The 14095-nt window shown below is 43.4% G+C and overlaps 1 protein-coding gene across 1 annotated transcript; it reads right to left on the reverse strand.

The window, feature by feature from the left end:
* Window positions 1–3622: 3622 nt before the first annotated feature.
* On the reverse strand, window positions 3623–11816 carry foxj1a (forkhead box J1a). Its single transcript, XM_034190528.1, has 3 exons — window positions 11705–11816; window positions 10747–11249; window positions 3623–4644 (listed from the first exon to the last, which is right to left on the reverse strand). Exons 2-3 carry the CDS (start codon window positions 11212–11214, stop codon window positions 3697–3699), a joined length of 1416 nt encoding a protein of 471 aa, XP_034046419.1. The 5' UTR covers window positions 11215–11249; window positions 11705–11816; the 3' UTR covers window positions 3623–3696.
* Between the last annotated feature and the right edge of the window lie 2279 nt (window positions 11817–14095).

Here is a 14095-nt window from a genome sequence, read left to right on the forward strand (position 1 = left end):
TTGAAGTAGCCATGGAGAAGGACTTTTGGTCAGCACCAAGGTGCTACTAGCGGACTTTGAGGCACCTCAGGAGAGAAAAACGGGAACCATCAATGCTGTCTACAGTAATGATGGGACTCTGGAATTGGGTGCTGGAAGGAACTCCTGCATTAGACTGGAGTGGCCTCTGTAGTAGGGGCAGAGCTGGAAGCTGATAGGGGATCATCATCAATTTACCTGGTGGAGGTCACTGAGGTAGTCAAACAACTCCACAGGGGCAAGGCCCCAGGGGTTGTTGAGACCTGTCCAGAAATGCTGAAGGCTCTGGGTGTGGAGGGGCTGTCTTGGATGAGATGTCTCTTCAACATTCCATGGAGGTCTGAAACAGTGCCTAAGGAGTGGCAAACTGGGGTGGTGGTCTCCATATTAAGGGGACCAGAGGGTGTGTGTCAATTACAGGGGCATCACACTACTCAACCTCCCTGATAAAGTCTACTCCAGGGTGCTGGAAAGGAGGGTTCAGCCGATAGTCGAACCTCGGATTGAAGAGAAATAATGCGGGTTCTGTCCTAGCTCTGGAACAACTGACCAGATCCTCACTCTCATAAGGATCTTGGAGGGGGCCTGGGAGTATGCCCATCCAGTCTACATGTGTTTTATGGACTTGTAGAAGGCGCATGATTGGGTACATCAGGAGATACTGTGGGAGGTGCTGCGGGAGTATGGAGTGAGGGGGTCCCTTCTCAGGGCCATCCAATCTCTGTACTCACAAAGCGAGAGCTGTGTTCGGGTACTCAGCAGTAAGTCAAACTCATTTCCAGTGGGGGTTGGCCTCCGCCAGGGCTGCACCTTGCCACCAATCCTGTTTGTGATATTCATGGACAGGATATCAAGGCATAGTTGGGGGGAGGAGGGTTTCCACTTTGGTGGGCTCAGGGTCTTATCACTGCTTTTTGCAGAAGATGTGGTCCTGTTGGATTCATCGGCCTGTGACCTCCAACACTCACTGGATCGGTTTGCAGCTGAGTGTGAAGCAGCTGGGATGAGGATCAGCACCTCTGAGGTCATGGTTCTCAGGAAACTGATGGATTGCCTGCTCTGGGTAGGAAATGCAGTCTTGCCCCAAGTGAAGTTGTTCAAGTACCTCTGGGTCTTGTTCACGAGTGAGGGGACAATGCAGCGTGAGATTCACAGGTACAAGCAGGCGATATTGGTTTCCTCAGGAGGGTGGCTGGTGTCTCCCTTAGAGATAAGGTGAGAAGTTCGGTCATCCATGGGGAACTCGGAGTAGAGCCGCTGCTCCTTCGCGTTGAAAGGAGCCAGCTGAGGTGGTTCAGGCATCTGGTAAGGATGCCCCCTGGGCACCTCCCTAGGGAGGTGTTCCAGGCATCTGGGAGGAGACCCCAGGGAAGACCCAGGACTAGGTGGAGAGATTATATCTCCACACTTACCTGGGAATGCCTTGGGATCCCCCAGTCAGAGGTGGTCAATATGGCCCGGGAAAGGGATGTCTGGATCCCGCGCTGGAGTTGTTGCCCCCGCTACCCAATCCTGGATAAGTGGTTGAAAATGAGTGATGAGTGAGGACTATGTCAAAACTACTGCATGGATTTTGATGAAATTTTCAACATAAATACATATTAGGCTTGGAAGATTCCATTACATTTTGGAGGTGATCCAGATCCGGATTCTGGATCAAGATTTTACTTAATATAGGCTTACATCAGAACTACTTCACGGATTCTCACCAAATTTGCACCACAGATAGATATTAGAGTATGGAAGACTCCACTCAATTTTATTTTTTTAACACAGTTTTCAGCCTATTCTACCCCAAACATTCATCGCAAAATGTCTGAACAAGCAGCACATAAAAACTTGCACATATTCATATGTAGTTTGTGTGCTGAATTCATATATATCCCATGTATTTTCCACCAGTGGAAAATACATGCTCGGATGATCCATGTATTTTCCACTGGTGGAAAATCCGAGCAGAAGTAAAAAGTGCTAAGTCGTCTCTTTTACTTATTTTTCTTATTCTAACCCTTAACCTAACTTTAAAGTTAACCCCTAACCATAACCAAAACACAAACACATCTTTCTGAATGTATTCTCACAATACATTCAGAGTAAATTGGATGTAAAAATAGTACATAAAAATTCTTACATATTCATATGTAATTCATATAGAATTTTCTGCTGGGAGGTGGTGATGATGTCAGAAACAAGTTGGTGGATCATCCGAAAAAGTGGTAAGTTGACTTTAGGGGAGGTGATGGTCGAGTGGATAAGCGTGCTTGAGACCAGAGGATCCTCGGTTCAAATACTAGCCTGACCGGAAAATCACTATGGGCCCTTGGGCAAGGTCCTTAATCCTCTAGTTGCTCCCGGTGTAGTGAGCACCTTGTATGACAGCACCCTCACATTGGGGTGAATGTGAGGAATTATTTGTAAAGCGTTTGAGTGTCTGATGCAAATGGAAAAACGCTATATAAATGCAGTCCATTTACTTGTACTTGTTATTTTTGTTATTCTAACCCTAAACCTCATCTTACCCAAAATGAAAATGCATTTTTCTGAACATTATTTTCCCAAAAGAGCCATTGTAAAGTGTACAAAAAAGTAGCGCACCAGAATTCATACATGCAGTTTTGTTGCTGAATTCATACACTCTAAAAAAGGAACCGCTGTCTCAACGGGAAAAATTAATGAAACAATTTACATAATTTTTTTTAAATTATTTCAACTTAATTATTTCAACTTTCAACTGAGTTAATGCCACTAGACTTCTCTAGTTAAGTCACGTGCTGCTGCCCAGTTTTTGTACTGCTTGATCCTCATTAAAATCCAAGAATAATGTCAAATTTATCTCAAGCTAAATTTCGAAACAATCCAACTCAGTCAGATCCATGTTCATCTTATTCCTGCCGATAAAAAACATATTTTCTAGAGCTCAAGTTGCACCTGTTAAAAAATATGCCTCTTGAAGAGTCAAAACTCATATATATGTTGCCCCGCAGTATAAGTCGCACCTTTTTTTTTCTATTGTCAATTCTTTAATTTGGGGATTTTGTGCATTATTGTGGTGTACTTTTTATTATTGACATTTATTCTTTCAATATCTTCATTATTTTGTTTAGTGCTTTGATTCCCGGGAAAGCCCTAAATAAATAGTAATTATAATTATATTCTTATTATTAATTGCAAATATTTGATTTTTTGGTATTTAAGTCACACCAGAGTATAAGACACAGGACCTTCCCAACTGTGACTTATACTCCGGAAAATACAATAATCTTCACCAACAAAGAGAGAGGTGGTCTGAGGTCTGAAACCTGTTCAGATCATATGATATCATCAGCTCCTTTGGGTCAGTCCCAGGACTTGATCCTGGTGTCATCTACAACATGGACAGGCATGTTTACAATGTGCAGAAAGACATGATGTGTGATGCTGCATCCAAAAATATTTATTTTTATCTGATCTCAAGTCACTGTTTCAGATGAATGTTTGCCAGCAATAACATGAGCTGCTGTACATTGTGGTATCTTTGTTCAGGTCGACATAGAGAACAACAAGGATCAGATTCAAAGCATCATTCAAAGAACACACATGAACAAAAGTTTACTCCAGTTTAAAAAAGAAAAAGTTTTATTCCTTTTCCTGTATTTCTCTAGAAAAGCACTGAAGAGTTTTAGGGTAAAAAGCAATTTCTTAAAGAAGTGTATCAATCCGAGTACTTGGTTCTCCATCTAAGGGCACTCCAAGGCCAAACAGCTGGTCCAGGTTGACAGCTGAGGTACAAAGGTCTTGTCCTTCTGGCCATGTGTTCTCCAGGAAGGCTGTGGCAAGGAAGGTATCCTCTTCAACGTATGATACGGCTTTGTTCCGTTGGGTCTCAGATGGTACTTGGATGTCTGTGGTCCCTGTCAGCTGCTCTGTGGGAGTGACGTGGGTCTCCCTTGCTGCCAGGTCCTCCTGTTTCAGGATTGGACTCAGATGTACTGCACCCAAAGTGAGCTCCCCTCTGAGAGCTGCGTCTAGCAGGGCATCCCAATCAAAGTCGCCGTGAAGAGGTCCATCTTCTTTCTGGTCAGCTACAGATGACAGTGAGGAGATGGCAAACAGTGGTCCGAAGGGTTTGCTATTTCTGAAGCTCAGTGGCTGACTCCTCTTGTGCTCACCTCTTCTCCTGACTGCTGGCTGAGATCCCAGCATGGCTCCCTCAGTCAGATGGGGGTCTGAGTTTTGGTTGGCTCTGGTTTCCTCTGTTAACTCTGTGAGGAACCAGTGGGACACTGGGTTGATGCATTGGCCATTCTGAAATCCTGAAGGGTTACCAGGGTCTTGGGACTGGGGCTGGCAATCCCAGGTACCACCTGAGAGGGTACCAGGGTCTTGAGATGTGGCCTGGTAGTCCCAAGTACCACCTGAGGTGCTACCATGGCACTGGGACTGGGGTTGGCAGTTGAGCTTGAGCCTCTTCTGCAGGGTTGGGTTGATCTGAACTGGTGGCATCCTCCTCTTCTTATACGCGCCACTCAGGAGGCGACCTGCATACAGTGGGTCCATCTTCCAGAATCCTCCCTTCCCTGGCTCACCCTTCTGTCGGGGAACTTTGATGAAACATTTGTTGAGGGACAGATTGTGTCGGATGGAGTTCTGAAAACAGAGATGGGAATTTACATGTAACAGCTTCATCAGACTGCAAACTGATCGTATTTAACTGGAGTGAAACAGGAAGTGTAGGTGGGGTGGCTGAGAGCAGCACAGACCTCATTAATTCATTGGGTACCAAATCACCACCCTCCCTCCCGCCCCTTCTACTGAACTCTAAAGAGAGCCGTGACCTTTGTTAAATATTATCTGCACTTTTCAACAGCTTAAAAAAGCAAAATGCTCTGAAATGTCTCAGCTCGGGGAATGAACAGGAAAGTACAGTTAACAGCCTCATCAATCATTTATCAGTCAAAAGAACTTTTCCTGAAGGTTCCTACAATGTCCTACGGGGAAACTTATGGAATCTTTGTTCCTGCAGAGCCTTGCAAAAGTGAAAAAATGCCATCATTTCTTGCCATGGGTCATATGGACAGGATATATGTAGTCCCAACTAAATTAAATTATCTTGCATGGATGTGCTTAATTTGAGTTGGGGCTACATACGAGGTCTGTCCAAAAAGTATCGGACCTTTTTATTTTTTGCAAAAACCATATGGATTTGAATCACGTGTGACTGCATCAGCCAAGCTTGAACCTTCGTGCACATGCGTGAGTTTTTTCACGCCTGTCGGTTGCGTCATTCACCTGTGAGCAGGCTTTGTGTGTGCAGTGGTCCACCCCTCTCGTCGGATTTTTATTGCGAATAAATGTCTGAACGATTTGGAGCTTTGCTGCATCACATTTTTACAGAAACTGTGAGAGACCTCCAGGTGGACACCATTCGGAAAATTTAGATGGCTTTCAGCGATGATTTTATGGGGATTACACAGATTAAGGAGTGCTCCAGCCGGTTTAATGACCGCCCACAGCTGCTGAGAGCGCGGCGCACTCCGAGCACCGATCGACAGGCTGACACCCCGCTGAAACAACCAGATCATTTCCAACGTGAAGGCTTTGTTGATCCGGGACGTCGTCTGACTTTCACAAAAAAGGCAGAAGGCGTGGACATCAGCACTGTTTTGGCACATTCTACTGTTACAGGAGTTTTTTTTCATGGAAAGAGAAGTGGAGGATTGCGCCACCGTGCCGCTCATGCCGCGGGACAAAACCACCTCCGTGTTGGTCTCACAGGACGGCTTTCAGGTGGCTTTCAGACGGCTTCCGGTGGCTTTTCAGTCGTGTGACTATCCGAGAAATCGTGCATGAGCTGGACATGCCCCAACATGTCCTGTGAGGCTTCATCACGGCGTTGCTTTGCGCCATGCGGCACCGCCGCGACGCGCGGAATTCCTCCGCTCATCTTTCCATGACAAAAACTCCTGTAACAGTGGAATGTGCCGTTCATTTCTAAACTGGACGCTGTCTTGATCCGGTATGTCCTCTGACTAGCACAGGAATTGCGGAAGATGTGGACATCAGCACTTTTTCGGCACATTGAGACAGACATGCAGAGGAATTCCGCGCGTCAGGACGGAGCCGCATGGCGCAAAGCAACACCGTGATGAAGCCTCACAGAACATGTTGGGGCATGTCCAGCTCATGCACAATTTCTCGGATAGTCACACGACTGAAAGGCCACGGAAGCCGTCTGAAAGCCACCTGAAAGCCGTCCTGTGAGACCAACACGAAGGTGGTTTTGTCCCGCACCATGAGTGGCACGGTGGCGCAATCCCCCGCTTCTCTTTCCATGAAAGAAACTCCTGTAACAGTAGAATGTGCCGAAAAAGTGCTGATGTCCACGCCTTCTGCCTTTTTTGTGAAAGTCAGACGACGTCCCGGATCAACAAAGCCTTCACGTTGGAAATGATCTGGTTGTTTCAGCAGGGTTTGAGCCTGTCGATCGGCGCTCGGAGTGCGCCGCACTCTCAGACGCTATGGGCGGTCTTTAAACCGGCTGGAGCACTCCTTAATCTGTGTAATCCCCATAAAATCATCGCTGAAATGCATCTAAATTTTCCGAATGGTGTCCACCTGGAGGTCTCTCACAGTTTATGGAAAAATTTGATGCAGCAAAGCTCCAAATCGTTCAGACATTTATTCGCAATAAAAATCCGACGAGAGGGGTGGACCACTGCTCACACAAAGCCTGCTCACAGGTGAATGACGCAACCGACAGGCGTGAAAAGACTCACGCATGCGCACGAAGGTTCAAGCTTGGCTGATGCAATCACACATGATTGAAATCCATATGGTTTTTGCAAAAAATAAAAAGGTCTGATACTTTTTGGACAGACCTCGTATATTCATTAGATGGAAATCCTGCACATAATTGAATTGAGTTCATCCAATACATCAGTTTTTTGAGTGCACTTGATTTGGCAGCCGGACCAGAACTCTGACTTAGTGTTTGTCTTTAAATATGGGGAAACAAAACTCAAAATGCAGCAAACAGCAGATTCCTTCTGTGCCTCACTCAGGTGAAATGTATATGCACAATTGTGTGTGTCTGCATGGGTATATGTGTGTGTGTGTGGGGGGGGGGGGGGGTCTGAGAGTTGCTTTGTCGATCATTCAATTAGTCGAATAAAAGAAAACAAAAACACAGTGAGATCCATAAGTAACTGGACACAACACATTCCAAAAAAGTATTAAATTTGACCAGGATCAGCAAGTGTCCTTGAAGTCAGACACGGTTCCTTAATGGGTAGAGAGGTGCAGAGACTTTACCTAGGACACTTTTCACACACAGGAGCTCTCAAAGGTTGATGCACCTACTTTGTGACTTGTTATACAACAGTCAAAAGTTGTGTGATGCAGAGTTAGGCTACTACAATCATAGCCACTTGAGAGCTGTATGGGTGTCTTGGTGACTTCCCTCATGAGTCTCCTTCTTGCATGGTCACTCAGTTATTGAGATTTGCCAACTTCAGGTAGATTAAAGTAAGACAGAGTAAAGCAGACGCCTCAGTGGGATAAGGATTTGAGTTACCAATATGTAGATCTGGATTGATTCCAACTCATGCTACATGTCCATGTCATTGGTCGAGACATTTTATCTGCATTGTTCCAGTCCACCCACCTATGAATGGGTACTGGCCTCTTGGCTGGGGAAGTAAATTGAGTCAGACTGGCATCCCCTCTGGTGCACCAAGGGCCTCAAGGACTGCATAGGATTTCTTCTACTCCAGAACTATACAGTACCATCCTGTCTGTACACCTTCATGATTGATGTAAATGAAGTTCAACACATATTCAATGACATGGAAATCTTCCTGTATCCATCCCCTGATGTATCTAAACACAACTGGTGGAAAAAGTGATCATTTGTGTAAAAAAAAAAAATCCATATAGTTTGCTTGTTCAATTACTTATGGGTACAGAAAATAAAATATAGGTACTATGAATCCAAATGGCTGTGTTTCCCAAATGTTTAATGCTAACAATACATACATCAGGCACGTCTTCACTGTCTCATTTCAAATCCATTGGTGTAGTAAGTCCTGGTGGTTGGCCCTGAGGTGCATCAAGCCGGATCCTATCTCCAGTTTCTGTGGAGTAAAGCGCGCAAATGTCCATGACTCCTCCTGGACAGGACACCACTCCATTGCATGTTACTTCCCATTTCACAGCTGGGTAGACTGAGACAATGCAAATGAAGTGCCTTGTCCAAAGACACAGACAGGTAGCACGTGGAACCATGCAGGTCTACATAATGGCAGGCAAGCTCCTTATCCACTGACGTACCTGCTCTGCGACTGTGGTAATGAACAGAGGCAAAATTACAAAAACCGTCCATGTACATCTCCTGACTGTACATTTCCTGTTTCATGTTAAACATTCCCACGAATTCACAATTGTGACAACAACATCCCACTTCAGCAAAAATTTTTAAATGGCTTATTTTCAACTTCCGTGACGTGTGTAGTGAACAAACTGCAATTTACTTAATCTGAGACACACCTACCTGGTCTGTAGGAGAGATGGCAGTGCAAATTGTGGTTCTTTATCATGTAATCATTCAGTTCATCTGGAAAGTATTCACAGCACTTCACTTTTCCACATTTTATGTCACAGCCTTATTCCAAAATGGATTATTTTTTTTCCCTCAAAATTCTACACACAATACCCCATAATGACAATGTGAAAAAAGTTCATTCAACTGAGTTAATGCCACAAGACTCCTTTAGTTAAGTTGAAATAACTTTAGTTAAGTTGAAATAACTTCTAAAATCTATGCAAATTGTTACAATACTTTTTCTCATTAAAACAGTGGTTCATTTTTTGGAGTAACTCTGCCTCCCCCTCCCTGCCCCCCTCCCCCCAGCAACTTTAGCAAAGTACTCACAACCCATGAAGCTCGAAATTGAGCTGAGGTGCCTCCTGTTTCCACTGTTCATCCTTGAGATGTTTCTACATCTTATTTGGAGTCCACCTGGGTTAACAACTTAGAAATGACCTTCCTGAGTTGAATAAAAGCTTTTCTTGAAATTTAGTTTACTTGTGTTTATAACTGAACTTAAGTTTTTAAGTTGAACCACCTTGATATTTTTTACAGCATTGAGCAAAGTGTGTGAATACTTATGTACGCGTGATTTATTAGTTTTTATTTTTAATAAATGTGCAACAATCTCAAAAAACTTTGTTCACATGGTCATTATGGGGTATTGTGTGTAGAATTTTGACGGGGAAAAGATGAATTTCAACCATTTTGGAATAAGATTGTAACATAACAAAATGTGGAAAAGGTGAAGCGCTGTGAATAATTTCCGGATGCACCGTAAATGGTTGAAAGGGTTTTTCTGGGATTCATCACATCAGTTTGGACAGCAACACATTTTGTAATTTTGCTTCTGTAAACAACCACAATGGGATTTAAAAGAAACAATCAATATGTATCTTCTGACTTTAAGTGAAGACATTCCACAAAAGAAAAAAAAGGTATTGCATTAACCATTTAGGAATTACAGACTGTTCTCTCTCTCTCTCTCTCTCTCTCTCTCTCTCTCTCTCTCTCTCTCTCTCGCTTAGGGGCAGCACTAGATGTAGATGCACTGTCTCAATATTTTCAGAGCCCATAAGTGATTGGATAAACTAATTATACACTGAAAAAATACAATAGTTGAACCAGCTTAAGTGAATTGTTTCAATTGGTAACACCTTAAATGAATGAATTTAGTAAGTTATCTTACTAACTTAAATTCAAAGAACTTTTCATTCAGGTGTTACCACTTGAAGAAGCCCTTAGGCCCTGGAAAGACACCCTGAGGCACATCAGGCTGATGTTTCTCCCCATTTACTGCAGCGAGAAGCAGATGAGAGTCTGCAACTCCCCATGGAGGCCACACCACATTGTCACATGTTTCATTTTATTTTCAGCTGAATACACTGCAACAACAGCGATGAAGTGACTTGTCCAAGGACAGAGACAGATTGCCTGAACACTTGGACTCAAGTCCGTCTATATATTAGTAGTGCAACTCCTGTAACCTCAAAGACAACAAGAACTTCTCTGAAAATACAATGAGTTGTTTCTCGTATTACTGATATACTTTTACTGTATTTGTATAATGTATATTAATGAGGAGCTATGAAAAAAATTGTGTTTAGAAGTGAGCAGGACATATATCAGTGGTATTAAAACAGCTCATTCACTTCATTATATTTTCAGACTAATTAACAGTACACAACAAAATAATGGCATAAGCAGTTTGTGTTTGCATCCCAAACAGAATATCACTGGTTCAAAGCTGCTTTACCCCATTTTCTTTAATTAATTTTATTGCAAATTATAGTTTTATACTGTAAGGAGGCCAGAATAGTAGGCCAGTCCATCCCAGGTTACTTCTTCAGCCAAGACTGGTACCTGTTTACATCTGGGTGGACTTAGACAATGCATTTGAAATGTCTGGTCAGAGAGCACGACCGGAAATCAAAAACAGCTTGGTGCTGTAGGATTCATCTATCTGGAGTAGGAAGTTTTTAAAAACTGGATGAATGTGCAAGAAGGACAGTAGTGAGGGAAGCCAACAGACATGTGTTTGTTGCAGCACCAGTTGCAGAGCTTCATGGTGAAGTCACAAAGAAGGGGTGTGTTTTTTTGCTGATGAACTCCGACCCCTTTAAAGCTCATGTGAGTAGTCACAGGGATGGATAAAGCAGTCTTACCTGCCAGGTGGGGTCAGCATGTCTGTAGTAGCAGAAGTTGTCTGTTATCCACTTGTAGATGCAGGACAGCGTGATCTTGCTCTTCTTGCTGGCCTGCATGGCCATGCAGATCAGCATGGCGTACGAGTACGGCGGCTTGATGTGCGCGTTGGTTTTGTAGTCTACGTCATCGGGACAGTGGCCGTGCGCCACGATACTCGGCAGGACCTGCATCCGGCTGTAGGCAGCTGCTGTGGGCTTTCCGGGTGTGGGGGGCGTGCCGCAGGTGGCTGGATCCCCGGCAAGGGGTGAGGGTGGGGCCTCGGGCCCCAGCAGCTGCTGGTGTGCAGGCAGCTGAGGCACGCTGGCATCCAGGATGGAGAAATCCTGCAGCCACTGCAGGCTGGTCAGGCTGTCATCCAGAGGCTCCTTCACCTCCTGATCCGCGGCTCCTTGAAGCCAGGGATCAGCACAGCTCAGAGACAGCATGACTCCCTGCGGCTCCTCCTGCCTCCTCCTGACGGCTGCACACAGATCAGAACGGAAACAAATCCAGCACCAGTGGCCTTGTGACTGCTGCTCTGTGTTTATGTGTTCTGTCCTGAACCAAGATATTTTATTATTTTATTAACAGGCAGGCTCTCATCTGAAACCAGATGGCTGCACCTGGACATAAACGCCTCTTTGTGACACTTTTAACCCACAGTATAAAAAAAAACACAAACACACACAGAGAAAGAAAAACAAATAAACAAACAGTACAATAATAATAATTTAAAAAAGAATAAAATTAATTGTTGAACAGTGACGCGCTGTTACGTTCATGGGGTTTAAAAAATGCGGTTTGCAAAAAATCAATTCTCACACATTTATAGATGATGGTACAAAGAAACGTAAATCAATTACAAAAATGATCCATTTAAGTAATAAAGCACAGATGGCTCGGTTATTAAATGATCTAACGTTAGAATAAACTCACCTTTTGCGTGCTATTTTGAAAAGTTTTTTAATCCAAACGTTCGGGAGCTTTTGAAATGTCTACAAATAGACTGTTGGACCTGTGGACGCCTTCAGAGGGACAGAGAGAAAAAGACATTCCTGTGGATGAGTCTGTGCGCGTGATGACAGCGGGAGCAGTTTAATACCTGGAGCAAGAGGTTTGTCCCGTCACCATGGAAACGTCGCCCCCTCCCCTCCCGTAAACAGCTACTCCCTTCTCTATTGGCCCGCTCGTTTCAATGGTGTTGCGTTATTAATCACTCAGGCGGTGGTCATGCAGGTTCCCAACGTGACGACCGCGAACCCACCAGCGGTCACTTTAAGAAAAAAAAAAAAACAGCTGTCAAACTATATAAGAATCGAAATACAATGAAAGCAACATAAAGGTAAAAGGTTGGTAATAGTAAGAGATGGAGATAAGTGTAAGAGTTGGATGCAGCATAAGTGGGCGGAGCCGCTGAGCATGCTCCGCCCACTTATGCTGCATCCAATCTCCAACTCAAATAGTGACGGACATGTAACTTAACTGTTGACAAAATAGCAGGACAAGGTGATATTATTATTATTATTATTATTATTATTATTATTATTATTATTATTATGATAACCATTCTTAAGATACCCAAAATTAAAGGTGACATGTTGAGAAAAAAAACCATGACTTAATATGTGCATCGGTAGCACATGAAAATTCAGTAAGGTATACCTTATATATTATATTCCAATTCTAAGGTGGAACTATGCCAGTATACAAAGGTATATCTAAAATGGAAGAGTAAAATAGGAGAGTAGAAAAGAGTAGAGTAGAGCCACTTAGTTGAACCAGGGATGGTAGGTTAAAAAGCTTTTTTATTCCATGGGAACTCTCCCTACCCACCCAAGCAGCTCAAGAAAAAGGTATGAATAATATAATAAGTAATAAGACATAAGAAGGATAAGACATCACAGGAGAAGACTGTAGTAAAGGTAATTAGTATGTAGACTAGTAGTGAAATCAAATATAGTTAGTAGGCTAAGCTGTAGAAGCAGAAGCTGTGAGTGTGTGAGTGTACTGGTATCTATCTAAAGTAACTCTGTTAGCATACTATAGGAAAATAAAAAGTATAATCATTATGCTGTCAAATGGAAACTTAAGAACTTAACTGATGAATCATTAAAAAGCTACACCATGTAGAATAGAATTGTAAATGGTAAAAATAAGATAGTTATGGTAGTAGAGCTAAATTAGCCATGAATAAGCCAACCACCGTACCCAGCAAGCTAACATGATAGACAAAAACGGTAATTAGTGTATAAAGTATAATAATTACAATGTGCATAAATAAAGTAATTTAGTTATGTATCCCAATTAAAAACATAAGCATTATTTGGACACATTCTGAACATGTGTCACTAATGTACATAGTTAAATCATGTAAATCCAACAGACTTTTTTTTATCAGTGCAGACTGTGTTGGAGTTCATGTTTTTATCACAGTGAAATAGAAGGGTGCACAGGCTGGTCTAGGTTGGGGCCTGAATGGCCTATACCCTCCAGAGGTTTAAAGTAGACCTGCATTGAAATAAATGCAGTCAGATCTTTGGACCAAAAAATGACTTACATTTACACATAAGATCCTTCTGAATGTAGTAAAGTAAATCTGGAAGCCCAGATCTGTCATTCAACAGAGAAATCTTCATTTAAAAATGACAAATTTACAGCTAACATTTAGCCCTCCGCAAAACTGTCCCTCTCATCATGGACGCTGCCGAGACGTCACGGAGAAGACCCTCTCTCCCAGCATGCATTGCACGCCAACTGTAATTTGTGGATTTACGTCAGTTTGCATCTGCACCTTTTTCTTGTCTTATACAGAAGGATCTACTTTTTTAAAACTTCATATTGTCTTGCGGCACGTTTGGTGAGTACACATTTCTTTTATTTGTGCTTGAAAATTATTTTGGGGGACTTTTTCATACACCCGTTTGATTGAGTGGTGTCGCAATGAAAATCTACTGTCTTTCGCCTCCGGTACCATCGCGGGATATGGAGGCGAGACCCGCAAAGAATCCCAGTCATTAAAAATATATAAACCTCTCTCAGCGTCCATGGAGCTCTGGGGCTCAGATTGCCGAGACGTGCGGTGCTGTGGATTTTGCCGCAAGAAGTCTGTCCTTGCAGCAACAGGTGTACCGGCCGCTTCGCATTAAAACAGCGAGCGTAATCTCAGGACTTGTGCCAAGTGTGCTGCAGCTCCATTTAGTAGACAGAGAGGTGATGCCGGTGTTGTGCGCTGAATCTGGCACAACACCAGCTGCAAAGCAGACACGGGCGGTGTGAGGGGCCCGCGTCGGCGGTTACTGAGCTCGTTAACAAGCCCGCAGACTTAAT

This window comes from Thalassophryne amazonica, chromosome 16 (assembly GCF_902500255.1).
Source record: "Thalassophryne amazonica chromosome 16, fThaAma1.1, whole genome shotgun sequence".
Taxonomy (NCBI): Eukaryota; Metazoa; Chordata; class Actinopteri; order Batrachoidiformes; family Batrachoididae; genus Thalassophryne; species Thalassophryne amazonica.

Excerpts from the sequence above, each read along its gene's own strand:
- foxj1a (XM_034190528.1), bottom strand. The coding sequence starts at position 11,214 with ATGCTGTCTCTGAGCTGTGCTGATCCCTGGCTTCAAGGAGCCGCGGAT. Across the intron at positions 4,645-10,746 it reads ATGCTGACCCCACCTGGCAG|AACTCCATCCGACACAATCT; the intron begins GTAAGACTGCTT and ends CTCTGTTTTCAG.